Source organism: Aspergillus karnatakaensis (assembly GCF_047715665.1).
Source record: "Aspergillus karnatakaensis strain CBS 102800 unplaced genomic scaffold BJY04scaffold_37, whole genome shotgun sequence".
Classification (NCBI taxonomy): Eukaryota; Fungi; Ascomycota; class Eurotiomycetes; order Eurotiales; family Aspergillaceae; genus Aspergillus; species Aspergillus karnatakaensis.
Window position 1 is genome coordinate 1 of NW_027395749.1, and position 13,196 is coordinate 13,196.

Genomic DNA, 13,196 nt, shown 5'->3' on the forward strand with positions numbered 1-13,196 from the left:
CCCCCCCCGAGGCATTTGCTAGTTGAGTTTGGTGTAGCAGAGAATGAGGAAAGAGGGCCGAAGCGTCGGGGGTAGGCGGGGAGGCCTAGAGACTTGATACTCCTGTCTATTTGATAGTTCCCTTTTCTGTGCTGATAGCGAGTTGAACGCTTATATATAGTGACGCTCATTGACCGAAATCAGTCAAACCGGTGGTCTACACGCTGTGTTCACTATAGCATCATCCTAGACCCAGCATAAGCACCGCCCCCAAGAGCTTTTTTGGCTTTGAATACTGCTCGGGTAATGCTCCCAAGGGGTCGGCCTGCCAGGAAATATAATATTGGCGTAACTTTGAGGTAGCTTAACCACTGATATCGGATAATTTCCCTGAGGCTAAAGTCGTCTATGAGGACTATAGGTATTGAATTTACACGAGTCTGCCAGAAAGCTTACATAGGAAGCTGTGAGTTTCAGGAAAGCTAGAGTGACTGACTCTTGGCTAGGGTCGGAGCCAGACTGAACGCTGAAGCGCTCTAGTTGATCACACGAGCGTTGCATTATGAAGCTAGAGGGCCAGACAACACCAGAAACAAGCATCAGGACTGCTTAGTTATTGAGAAAGTCCAACCACCTTACAACAAGACTTGACCTTCTTGGGGTCATACATCCCAGTTGAGTACCAAAGGTGATCAAAACCTCAGGCTATGACTTGTACCCCCTGCTTTCCTTAGTGCTAGTCACAACCAATCAAAGAGTAGAAGACACACTGACAAGGCTGGGTCATGTTGATTATTGAAGTTTGATTTTGATCTTTCATTTTCATAGCATGGCTTCGGAGCCGAGGTCCACGGCTAAACACCATTCCATACATTGTGAAAACAAGATAAGCTTGTTGTATAGGGTATATGCGCTCATTAATGGCCATACTCAAGGATGGGAGAGCAAGTAGCTCAGTATGGTGAGGAATTGCAGCAGAACTTCAAAGGAGGTGTAGAAAGAAATGTCGTTTTAAAATGCAGCTTTAAGTAGAATCTGTACAGGAATATAATAGCAAAATTGCTTCAATATCTTCAACAATTGGCCGGTTGGTGTAGTTGGTTATCACGTCTCGTTAACATCTCATGTATGTTCCGATAAGGTCGCCGGATCGAGCCCGGCACTGGTCACTTTTTTTGCGTTATATCTGCGTTGCTCAGATATATTCTGGGTGATGTGGGGTCACCGATTTCTGTTTTTATGGCCCTCTCGCGTGTTATTCTATCGCTGTAATTACGCATGTTGATACTATTATTGAGCTAGGTGCTGCTAGCTCTACAAGCACTTTGTCTTGTTCAGCTTTGACATATCTTAGTAGGGGATCCCTTCGCAGCGACATGCACATAGATCGGCATGCTTATTGATATTCATGAGCCCTAATCACGCTTTCCTAACCCCTTTCGATCATGACGCGAGCAATGGACCAGTTTCTAGCGCTCCACATACTAACCCTAAAAACAACAAGGGCTCGGCCACCCTCTTCTTGAACAAAGGGAACCTGCACTGGTACACGAGACTAGCTGAGTCCTTGGGGTAGTAGGCACTGTCCTAAGTATGGATATGTCCACCAAGCGTGCTGATGGTCGGCTGCAAGTTGAGGAAAGAAACGGCTGCAAGCACTACTCAAGCCCTAAAAGGTCTAGGTCGCACCTAGGAGTACCCGACTGGATACTTGTTAGAACTGTATTGATTTCAAAATCTACTTGTTAAGTTCGAGTGGCTCCTAGTTAATGGCTACCTTAACCCTATCATTCGCGAGATTCGCCTGTCCGTGCTAAGATAGAGAACACGTAAAGAGCTGATACCTAACCCTAGCTGCATATATCAAGGGTCAAGCAAGCCCTTCAGACAGCAAGCAAAAAGAGACAAGAACCGGGTCTGAACCTTCAACCCGCAACCTAATCATGCTGTGACCCAATCGGCCGGTCGTTCCTGCTACTCAAAGTTCAAGCTTAAACCCACCCGCTAAATACTATATATACTACATACAGCAAATTAGGGACCCAGCAAGCAAAAATAGTCGCGCCCGGGTTCGAACCGGGGACCTGCACGGTGCAGTGGAAGTATATCCTGTGAACGAGCCGTCATAACCAACTAGACCACGCGACTTCTGAGTACGTAATCTTGTGCTCATTGCAATCTCTGGATCAAGGCCAATTCGCTCCTGTATGGAGAAAAAACAAAAAATCCAAACAGCAGCTCCTGCCACAGGCCGGGAACTGTGCTACAAGATACTTGGGTCACCGATGCAACCCGTAAGGAAATCAAGGCTGCCAGGCCATTTTGGGTTTTCGCCGAAAGACTCCCTGTCTCGTAGACATGTTGAAGCAGGAGCGGGATCAAGGTCAACCACCCAATAATCTACACCACTGCAGTGAACAAGAGTAACCATGCGGACTGTAAAAAAGATCAGGAAAGTGAAAATAATAAAAAAACATACAACAGTTGGGATTCGCATGTGGTCACCCACCATACTACTAACCAACCGGCGTGAGGCTTAAGTACGGCTGAGCGGACGGGAAGCCCTGTTCTCCTCACCCTGTGGTCGTATGTATCAGGATTGTCCCAGCAATGATAAATATAGGATAATCTCCAACGATCAACTGATAGTCATAGACTGTGTGTGTAGGGTCCACACTAAGCAGACCGTAAGCCTGCGTGTTTTCGAGGTTGAGCTGCTATAAGAGATTCTGTTGGTAGTGCTAGAAAGGCATTGCGATTACCTGGGTCGACTCCTTACGAAAGACTTTCATCCATGGCCTAAATTCATGAAGCAATGCCACATTCAACTGTACGATAACGATCCTCAACGCTTGGCTAGAGACACAGGTGTCATCGGAAAAAGAACATATTCATCAATTACATCAATTACTTGGACAGAAGCTCTAAAACAAAGACAAATTAAAGGCTTCTAGCTAGCAGCATATTTGGCTCTCTTTCCAGGACGGGAGTCGACATCCTCAGTCGCAGCCGGGACGCTCCGTGGAAGGGGAGGTATCGGTGCCCTGGACATAAATACCCGACGGTTGCGCACATCCCAGTCATGGTGAGCATATCGGAAATTTGGGGGGGGATGTTGCCGAGCCACCGTTGCCTTGCCGAACCAGTTCAAAGTATGGCCCCTGGCGGATACATCTTCCAAGAGTTTACCTAGTGACCTTGATGTATCACGCTTTTTCATGTCCTGGATGGCATGCGGGCTCCATTTCCTGAGATTTGTGACGATCACGAGGAGTTCCTTTGCGCGTGTCAGGGCGACGTTTAGTCGGGATTTGTCGCCGAAAAAACCAATACTCTGGGCCATATTTGATGGCTTCACGGTCATGAAGAACACGATGTTTGCTTCATTTCCTGGGCTGCGTCAACAGTGAGATTATCTCTGATCGACAAGTTTGACTCAATGAGCATTTGTCGGAACAGAACCCGCTGATCCTTATATGGGGAGATCACCATAATGTCGCTTGGTTCGATTCTCATGCCATTAGGAGCTTGGAACCGTAGCAGAGCCTCAATCATCTCGATGACCACGTTAGCCTGAGGCTCGTTGGACCAAGACGTGCTGTCAACAGCCTGCTCGGCCTCCTCGTCCACACTGACACACAACCTTCGGGCGTTCTCGAGGTTGTTTCCCCAGAAGTGGTGGAAGGTCTTTGTGAAGCAGTGGTAGACATACCCGACCCGTGTCACAATATTCTCGCGCTTATTCACGAGCTTGCCCTCGTAGAACTCGCGATTCGGGAAGTTCATGATCTCTGGGTGGCACCGCCAATGGGATTCGAGGAGCGTGTGTGGATACCCAGCCTTCGTGAGTCGATCGAGGGTCGACCTCGCCAGATACACCCAGCCTTCGTTGTTTTGATTGCTCGATAGAATCGTCGGCGACAGCTGGCATGGGTCGCCAACCAGGATAAACCCTCGAAGGCTATCCAAGGACAATGCGATAGCCAAGTCACCCTCTGTGCATTGCCCAGCCTCATCGCATAAAAGAATATCTGGCGAATAGCCCTTCAGGAGCAAATCACATGCCGAATTATTGAGGGTTGTGGCCACGATCCTGGAATTCACGAATACAAGTTTGCACAATTGTGCGTAGGTTTTCTTCAGCTTCTTCGTCTCATCTCGGCTAAGTCCCTGATGTTTGTCGAGAGCGATCAATTCCTTGAGATCTCTAGAAGCGGGCTGATCAGGATTACTGTCCATATACTTGAGAACATGTGTCCGCATCTCGTATTTCTCTAACGCGTGAGATCTCAGCGCATCCCTCCTTGGACGAGCGTGGTTATCTTTGCTGAGGCATCGAATCTCGGCAATTTGACGGGCAGGTGTTCGTACTCTGCAGAAGTTTCCGGCCCATTGCTCAATCCGTGGGTCACTAGACATGAGCTCAACTATCTTTTCAGAGAGTTGATCTACTCCGAAGTTCGATCCTGCTGCAACAAGGACTTTAAATCCCAGAGAAGCCCAGGCGAGTGCAATACGACTCGATGTCGTTGATTTGCCCGTTCCTGGTGGACCCTGTATCAAGCTGAGCCCACACTTCATCTCCAATACAGAAGCTCGGAAGGCTTTCATCTGGGGTTCGTCGAGCCTGAGAGCAGCGCTGATGTACTGAATGCGGTGATCGATCTCTTCCCGCGATAGCTGTAAGCAAGAATTTCCCATTGTCCGCGCATCCATGAAGAAGTAGCCTTCATTGTCAGGAGAAAGCTCTGTTCCATGCGCGAGCATTGTCTTCTGCAAGGAGAAGCCTTGTTGCTCGTTCCCAGCTCGATCTCCGAATGACTGACAGGTAGAAATACCGCGAAGGGCATTTATTTGCTTGTCGATTGAATAAAGATTGGCTTTGATCGATGTTACAACCAGAAACTCGCCAGGGAAAGTTGAAGGGTGGCTGCCCCGCACAAACACAGCCAGATCATAGGGGGCGGTCATTTCGACTACCTCGCCCCTGAGAATGAGGTCGGCCTCGTCGTATTCCGTGTGCGTGTTGATGTTTCGCAGGAATTTGACCTCTGTTCCTGGTGCAATGTCAGGCACGGCATTGTCGTCTTCACGATTAACACCCTCTCGAATGCCCATGTAGTAAAATGGACCGTCGGACCTTATGAAGAAGGCGCGATGAACCCGAGAAGTGTTGAAGATACCTGCAATCTGAGAGCGCTGTACTTCGCGCTCCTTCTTCATGTACTCGATTGTCCGTTGTCCGTAGTCGTGCCAGTCGATATAGAATGGAACTCTAGGTTCGAACGGCCTCAAGGACTTGGCTAGTTCTCCCGGTTGAGCTGGTGGAAAGAGCCACTGAGGGGGAGAACACGGCATCTCAGAGCTGGTGCCCCGATCATCAAGGCGAGTATACCAGTGTCCCCGGCGTTCACCATCTTTCAGACCAATTGAGAGTTCATCTTGGATGCCTGTCATGTAAGCAAAGACATCTATCCACTTCTTGGGATCACTCTTCACAGTGTATCTTTGCCACAATGTAAATGTGATGCCCGTCCACTTGACACTCAGGAGACTGCTCCAGTCTGACTCCCATAGCGGCGTATCAGCCTTTATTGGGGGTCTATCTGTCTTTTTGAATGTTTTGACAGGCTCAGCCAGAGGTTTAAGGTGGTAAAACACGGCCGCGCCCCATTCTTCCAGAATAGCATGCCGCTTTTTATGTTCAGTAATATGTGAGTTGACGGCAGCTGAACCATTCTCGCCGTTTCCCATACCGCATAGCTTGAGCTCTGTACTCTGGAGACAGAAAACCAATGGACCACCCATTGTTCGATGCATTGGCCGGATCTCGAAGAAAGGTTGTTGCGAGTCTGGCGATATACGCATGTCCATACGTGACGCAGAATCAAAGGCGTCAGACGTCAAGACCCCGGAATGTAAATTCCAAGCTTGGCGTACTATGCCCCCGGGGATGTCCCTCCCTTGTGGGTATCGGAAATACTCGCTGTACGGCTGCCTTGGTGGCGTCGATTGAGGATTTTGAGTATCCATCTCGGCGACTAAGGTAGAAAGTCCTGGTCTGTTAGCAAAAATCTCAATCATATTTTATTGGGGAACATGCTCAGAGGGATAATACTCACAAATATCTCTTGTAGAAAATGGGATTGGGGTCCGTACTGGACCTCCGGCGGGAGGAGGATGGTGGTAGTGGTGGTGATGATGGTGTTGGGATCCGTACTGGACCTCCGACGGGAAGATGGTGGTGGTCGTAGTGGTGGTAGTAGTGGTGGTGTTGGTGCTGGTGTCCGGAATGGACCTCCAAGGGGAGGAGGATGGTGATAGTGGTGGTGCAAGAGGGGAGATGGAGGAGGAGATGCTTTTCTGGTGGTGCGAGAGAGGAGATGAAGGAGGGAGGAAGAGGACATGAGAAGAGAAGAGAAGAGAAGAGATGGATTGTGTTGTGGTGAGGTTGTATTGTAATTTGCTCAATCAGGCAAGAGTGTTGAGACACCTGCACCTGCCTGCACCTGCACCTTATAAAAATACACGTTGATTGCCAGTTTACTGTGATATCTGATGTTCCTAAATAGATGGTATAATGCCACACTGAAGTGTGCAGTTGTGCCTCGAGCTTACCGACAGCGATTTCGATGCGACTACTGCACACATTGAGGACCTTCTCGAGCCGGAGCTCGTGGGCGAGACACGAATTTCTCCAACATTTCGCCCGGATGCAGTGGCGCTGCTTTACCTGCGATGTAGTCATGATGACCAGGTCAGACTGGATTGACCATGCGAGTGCAACCCATGGGGTTCTCTTAACAGGGAAATGCTTGGATGCAGCAGTCTCCGAAGCCAAGGAGACCGGAGAATAGTGCTGGGCGAGGAGTTTCTGGATCATAAGTGCGCTATCTGCTTACAGAATAATTGGCACATGGAAGATCTGGAAGAAATATCGCTCATCAACACAAGCCCACGAGAGCTTGAAGGTTGGCAGACTAGAAGAATCCCATGCCAACGCCGGAGAGAAGAAGGACCATTTGGATGATACATGCTCTTCAATGTACGGTCTCTTCGACCAGTAGGCAGGCGGCTTAAGGCATTGAAATCTCGAACTTTCTATGGTAAGAAGACCAAAAATGCCCCACTAGATTCTTGTGGTAAAAAGAAAAAGAAAAACAACAAAAACAATGACCGATGCCGGGCTCGATCCGACGACCTCATCCGGAACTACATAGAAATGTAAAGGATGCGTCATAACCAACTAGACTAATCGGCCGATTATACAGCGTTTTTACACATTTGATAATTATCAGCCCTTTGTCATTTAGACTAAACCACTTTGATGGATTATTTGGAGAGAGTTTCTGCCGACTGCGGAGCAATCTGAGTCTGCCAAGGGCTGGTAGAGATGAGGATTATATCAATATTATGAATCTAGAATAGCCATGTCTTTTAGTTTGTATGCATCCCGCGTGCTCCACATTGCTGTTTCACTGCCACTGCCTTCCCCGAGTCGAGAGAATCCATTACTTGTTCTTTTGAGCTGGATATCACCGACCGCGTTTTGCTGCTCCTGCTTCTTTGATGCTTTGCGTTTCGTCAATCTCTGTGGGAGGAACTTTGCCACCAGAGGCCAGCTGGGAGGTAGGCAAGCGGTGATGATGATGATCGCCGACTCTAGTACCGACCGGATTCCAAGATTCACGGAGACCCCTGTGCAGGCAGCGTGGTTAGTCTAGTCTAAACCTTCCCCTATTTGTGGCAAGAAAACATACAAGTCGGGTCCACTAAGATCTGTTCCTGAAAGAAGATTGTCATGCGAAGGATGCTTGCCACAACTCCCCTGTAAAGGCATAATTAGCCGGTGATCCCATATTCTGATACCCACAGGGCACCATCTCACAGTCCTCCGAGCAAGAACACGCCTGTCAAAGCGAGTTTCTGTGTCAACCGTGTATGCAGCTTCCAGACAAATGGAAACGGCATGACAAGGATCACAAGATCGGTCAGGATATTTGGGAGGGAGACGAATCTAAAGAATTGCTGTTGGTTGAAGCATGAGCCCTTGATACTCTTGTCCCAGGCGTGTTGAAGAGGCGAGCATTGAAATATCGCCGCAAAGAACACCCCGATCCCAGTCCCAAGGACAATAAAGCCGATAGCGTAGGATAGGGAACGAAACTTCCAACCGAAGGTGCTAAAGATACGATTGTAGAAGAGTAGGATTGAGATTTCCGCCGGTGTTACGATAAAAGGGTAATTGAGGATTTGAGATGCGAAGAGACCCTTTTTCGACACGGCTTAGTTAGTAGTTGACATCTAAAGGAAGGAGGCCACCAACCTTTTGTAGCGCAATCAACTTCTCAGGCGCCTCCTGCTGGATATACAGAAAATGATATCCCAATCCGGCAACCTTGAGTACTTTTGTAGTCAATTGAGACGTCCAGGGGATGGGCGAAGTACACCATACACACTATAAATAGTGCCGACTGCCCAAGACTTCCTACCTGTAAAGAGAATAATGAGCAAGAGACAGACACCAGCTGGAGAGAGGCGAGCGAACCAGTGCCGGGATGATCAGATAGTCGTCAATCGTACTTGTGATCTGCTGCAGATGGCGAGTCCAGAACCGCGCACACACAACGGCTATCTGGACGGGAATGATGGCAATGGAAACCCCCATCAACGAGTCGCCACAGTATGAGGAGTCCATTTTGCAGATTGGTTGATCCCCTGTTGCCACAGAGGAATATCGCTGGCCTTAAATAAAGCGAAGTGACATGCGAAGATCCTCGTAGCCGTAGGTAACTCTCGGCGGCTCAAACTAGCAAGGGTTCGCAATATAGGAATGAGATCGGTGCTAATAGTAGTTGTTAGTGAAACCAAGTCCCTGCAAGTAGGGCCTTAGTCTCATTCTCCCGGAAATTATCTTTTATGCCTTCGAACCCCCCGCCTCTCAACCTTTATTCCACCACTTACCCTCAAATTCAATAGCAATAATGTCAGCAGTATCATTAGGAGAACAGATTATTTTTCTTACAGAAACAGCAAATGCTGCGGCAAAGACGCTAGATGAAGAATCTCGAAAGAAGGCTCTAAAGGCCGCCCGGGGTCTGGTGGACGCATTGTCGTCTCCTGTTGAAACGGCCATTCAGGATGTGTCTTTGGTGTGTCGCTGTCACTGATGAGCAAGCCAAATTGGTGTATACTAATTGACCGAATCCGCCAGAATCTAGCTGTCCCATTAGCCCTTCGCATGGGTGTCCAACTGGAGGTTTTTACAGCAATTCGCGACCATCAAGGCGAGGGTGCAACGACGCAAGCAATCGCAGGACGTACCGGCGCAAGCCCAATTGTTGTCAGTACGTTACCGAAGCTCAGGCGTTTGCGGGGGGTAAACTAATGCGGATCCGATGATGCTAGGCCAGGTTTTGAAAGTACTCACAGCCACAGGATATGTCCGGGAGGTTGGCGTGCAGCTGTATAAGGCTTCCCCTCTTACGATGGTCATGGCGGACCCCATCATGGAGGCGACAACGAGAGCAACGTGAGTTTCCAGTTTGATTGTAGAAACACGATCTAATCTTGACATACAGCTTCGACATTGGCCATTTTTTGCGTGACGTACGGGCCAGAGTACTTCCGCCGTAACAATAACCAATTCCCAACCTCCATCCTGGACACGCCGTTCCAGCTAGCAAACAATACCAAGATCAGCTACTTCGACTGGCTAGGCGAGAATCCATCCCTGGCAAAAGACTTTCAGCAATTCATGACAGCCAAGCAACAAAAGACTCCATGCTGGGTAGATTGGTTTGATGTCGACGGTCTTATTCTGGATGGTTTCAGAAAGAGTGAAAATGGCGAAGAGGAAGGCATCTTGCTCGTCGATGTCGGTGGCGGCGAAGGTCACTATACCCATGCATTCAACCACAAGTTCCCTAAGGCACCAGGTCGACGCATCATCCAAGATCTGCCTCACGTTGTCTCAAGTATACCCACCCCGCCTGAGAAAACGGAGCTACTGGCCCATGATATCTTCAAGCCTCAGCCGGTAAAAGGGGCACGGGTGTACTACTTGCACTGGATTCTGCATGACTGGTCCGACGAGCGGGCGCGAGAGATTCTGTCAAATATCGCAGCAAGCATGGAGCCCGGATACTCGCGCTTGGTGATCAACGAGAATATCATCCCGGATACAAATTGCGATTTCGCGGTCGCCTGTCTAAATATTCTGATGACGGTTCAGGTTGGCTCTCTTGAGCGGACTGAGTTACAGTGGCGGGAGCTGCTCAACTCAGCGGGTCTGACTGAGATGTCCTTCCATCAGCCCCCCGGGGAGGGCGAGGGAGTTATTGTTGCTACTAAGACATAGCAAGTATCTATGTATGCTCTTCTTCTACTCTCTCACAACAGTGATCTTGTGTACCCCATAGCTAGCGAAGATGCATCAACCTATACACGTCCATCATTAGCCTGGCCGTCACCAATCCATAAACAAGAACAACTCACATAAGAACAATTCAACTGTCCAATATCCGTAACCCCCAGCAAAGCCATTGTCGTCTGAACCTCATGCTCCAAGATCCGGATCGCCTTACTCGCCCCTACCTCCCCAAATGCAATCGAATAGAGAAATGCTCTACCGAGCCCGACTCCTTTTGCGCCAAGAGCCAGTGCCTTGACGATGTCTGAACCTCGAGTGATACCTCCGTCCACAATAACTTCGCATTTGTCGAATACCCCCGGGCAGTTCTGGCGAATCGAGACTAGGGTTTCTGCCGCCGATGGCGCCCCGTCCAGCTGACGACCTCCGTGGTTTGATAGCCACGGGTGAACAGAATACTGCATGCAAAGCGCTGCATCCTCCCAAGTTTGAATCCCTTTAATGGCAATAGGAAGGTCGGTTAGGGTTCGAAGCCAGGTAACCGCAGAGGGCCAGTCGAAGTGTGGCCACACCGGCCTTTACAGTGTTAGCTGTGTAAATCAGAAAGAAAGAGCCACTCACGAGCGAGCAACAGTAGGTCCCTTGGAGAAGTTTGAATTTTCATCATCTTCGTCCCCGAACTCACCCTCCTCCTCCTCCGCAATATTAGCCCTAAGATCCCCCTCCCTCTTCCCGGCCCAAACTGCATCAACCGTCAAGGCAAACCCCTTGAACCCCAACTCCACAGCCCTGCGGACTTGCCTCTCCGTAGACTTCAGATCCTTCATCGCATAAATTTGCCAATACGCAACCTGCCCTTCCCCGCGCGCCTTGGCCATCTCCTCAACCGAAAATGACGAATTACTACACGTCCAATGCAAGATCCCGTGTTTAGCCGCTACCTTGGTGAGACACTTATCCCCCTCGGGGTGAGAGAGCTTTGCACCGCCGGCGGGGCAGATAAAGAAGGGGAGGGAGAAGGGGTTTCCAAGGAGGGTGGTTGAGGTGTTGATGTGGGTTATTGGGCGGAGAACACGGGGGCGCAGACGGAGAGTTTTCCAGCTGGTTCTGTTCCATTTTGTGGCGAGTTCGTCTTCGGCGCCGGATTTGAGGACTTGTGTGGTTTAGTCGTATTCTGTAAAGGTTTTGTAGATGGGGGAAGAGAGGGGCTTACATGCGAAGGATCTTGGGGGGAGGATTTGTGATGCGGCGTACTCAAAGTCGGATATGCTGATTATCGAGGGAAGTTTGACCTTCCTTTTCTTGGAAGAGAGTGCAGTAGTTTGTCTTGTAGAAGATGGCTTTTTCTGAGGTTCCTCGTCTGTCAGAGCGCCTAGAATCTGTCTATACACAGTACCAAAGGAAAGAGTTAGTTATTTAATGGGATATTACTCTTCTAAGATCAGAAAGCAGCGTACCTGTTGCTCAGATGGGTTTGCAAGGTATCCGTCTGGTGAAAGGGCTCAAAGGCCTCTGTTGCATCCCGCCCTGCATACTGCAAGAGGATATTTGGTCCACCTGGATGCTCGTCTACAAAATCCGTGACGTCGTAGACCGTCCCAGCAATGATAATCCAGCAGCTTCTTCTAGTTGAGTGCTTCTTAACTTCTGATCTGAAAGAGTTAGCATGGCAGTCAGACACTGCAGTTCGTTTCTTAGGCTCACCGAGTTAGCATACTGGCGAATACACAGTAGACGGGATGATCGTTATCCAAGACGTAACTCCAAGAGAATTATTACAGATAGCTCACTCAGCCTTTTAGTTTACTCCATTAGCTTTCTAGCTGATATGATCATCCTTGAAATCCGTTATCTCGGCTAAGGGCTTGCTATCCGGCTATGTACCTACTCCAACTCGAGTCGGAGAGGAGCACCGCGAAGACAGTCCAGTGCTATCTTGCCCAATTACTAAGTCTTATTCTGTGCTCCCCAAGGTAACTTACTGAGAGCCGTATACTGAAGAGAGAAGCTGCCATGGACGCGGTGTTCGCAAAAATCGCAGAAGAAACATCCACATTCAACCTCGGCGACGAGGACGTAGGTTCCTCCAAATTCCTTTCTAAGTTATTTCCTCTGACAAGGTATAGAAATGGCGCACCCTCTATGAGCCCCTCTACCCCCCACCACCGCCCTCCATAACCGTCGTTCGTAACGAGCGCTACGGCCCACATGACCGCAACCTCCTAGACGTCTTCATCCCCTCCAGCACAAACACCGGCAGCGACAAGAACCGCCCTGTGCTAATGTACGTGCACGGCGGCGGGTTCTTCTCCGGCGACAAGCAGTGGTCCGAGAAAGTCTACTCGAATATCGGGTACTACTTTGCACAGCATAACATTGTCACTGTTGTAGTGAACCACCGGCTTGTACCACAGGTAACGTATCCCGGTGGCGCAGAGGATATGCAGATGGCCAGGGAGTGGATATACAAGTATATCGGGGACGAAAGGTTCGGATGTGGTGATGCAGAGAGGGTTGTGCTGCTGGGACATTCGAGTGGGGGCGCGCATGTGGCAATGAATTTGTACGCTGGTGGTGAGTATTCCTTCTATATTAGAGTCTAGTTTCAATTATTTTAACCATTATGGTTTCTAGAACCGGCAGGAGAGCAAACAAAGCCACTCTTCCCTCCAGTCGCTGGGGTTATCTACCTCAGCGTACCCTTCTGGTATGATAGGACAAAACCTGCGCGGCAACGGACTATCAGGAGCTATTACGGCTCTGATGCAGAGGATGTATGGGGCCCGAAGTCTGGATTGGGGTTATTTCAAGCTCTCCCAGATGTTTCACCTATTCTGTGAGTTAT

At 49.3% G+C, this 13,196-nt stretch overlaps 5 protein-coding genes and 3 non-coding genes across 8 annotated transcripts; 3 read left to right on the plus strand and 5 right to left on the minus strand.

The window, feature by feature from the left end:
• The first annotated feature begins 1,061 nt into the window (after positions 1 to 1,061).
• On the plus strand, positions 1,062 to 1,148 carry BJY04DRAFT_t102. Its single transcript has one exon. It is a non-coding gene; the product is annotated as a tRNA-Val (tRNA).
• Positions 1,149 to 2,035: 887 nt separating this feature from the next.
• BJY04DRAFT_t106 lies at positions 2,036 to 2,127 on the minus strand. The gene has a single exon. It is a non-coding gene; the product is annotated as a tRNA-Val (tRNA).
• Positions 2,128 to 2,929: 802 nt separating this feature from the next.
• BJY04DRAFT_220041 (DEAD/DEAH box helicase) lies at positions 2,930 to 5,787 on the minus strand (the record flags this gene model as incomplete). Its single annotated transcript, XM_073716754.1, has 2 exons — positions 2,930 to 3,374; positions 3,437 to 5,787. The coding sequence occupies 2 exons, from the start codon at positions 5,785 to 5,787 to the stop codon at positions 2,930 to 2,932; spliced, it is 2,796 nt and encodes a 931-aa protein (XP_073569259.1).
• A 1,365-nt stretch (positions 5,788 to 7,152) lies between these two features.
• BJY04DRAFT_t105 lies at positions 7,153 to 7,240 on the minus strand. The gene has a single exon. It is a non-coding gene; the product is annotated as a tRNA-Val (tRNA).
• Positions 7,241 to 7,390: 150 nt separating this feature from the next.
• BJY04DRAFT_220042 (uncharacterized protein) lies at positions 7,391 to 8,677 on the minus strand (the record flags this gene model as incomplete). The annotated part of the gene is made up of 6 exons (XM_073716755.1): positions 7,391 to 7,677; positions 7,740 to 7,807; positions 7,868 to 8,250; positions 8,306 to 8,385; positions 8,435 to 8,471; positions 8,528 to 8,677. 6 exons carry the CDS (start codon positions 8,675 to 8,677, stop codon positions 7,391 to 7,393), a joined length of 1,005 nt encoding a protein of 334 aa, XP_073569260.1.
• Positions 8,678 to 8,963: 286 nt separating this feature from the next.
• BJY04DRAFT_229011 (sterigmatocystin 8-O-methyltransferase precursor) lies at positions 8,964 to 10,339 on the plus strand (the record flags this gene model as incomplete). The annotated part of the gene is made up of 5 exons (XM_073718962.1): positions 8,964 to 9,131; positions 9,194 to 9,326; positions 9,388 to 9,511; positions 9,561 to 9,588; positions 9,659 to 10,339. The coding sequence occupies 5 exons, from the start codon at positions 8,964 to 8,966 to the stop codon at positions 10,337 to 10,339; spliced, it is 1,134 nt and encodes a 377-aa protein (XP_073569261.1).
• Positions 10,340 to 10,371: 32 nt separating this feature from the next.
• On the minus strand, positions 10,372 to 12,066 carry BJY04DRAFT_220044 (FMN-dependent alpha-hydroxy acid dehydrogenase family protein; the record flags this gene model as incomplete). The annotated part of the gene is made up of 6 exons (XM_073716756.1): positions 10,372 to 10,419; positions 10,477 to 10,927; positions 10,973 to 11,504; positions 11,565 to 11,734; positions 11,809 to 12,003; positions 12,056 to 12,066. 6 exons carry the CDS (start codon positions 12,064 to 12,066, stop codon positions 10,372 to 10,374), a joined length of 1,407 nt encoding a protein of 468 aa, XP_073569262.1.
• A 298-nt stretch (positions 12,067 to 12,364) lies between these two features.
• Positions 12,365 to 13,191, plus strand: BJY04DRAFT_220045 (alpha/beta hydrolase; the record flags this gene model as incomplete). Its single annotated transcript, XM_073716757.1, has 3 exons — positions 12,365 to 12,427; positions 12,478 to 12,925; positions 12,986 to 13,191. 3 exons carry the CDS (start codon positions 12,365 to 12,367, stop codon positions 13,189 to 13,191), a joined length of 717 nt encoding a protein of 238 aa, XP_073569263.1.
• Positions 13,192 to 13,196: the final 5 nt, after the last annotated feature.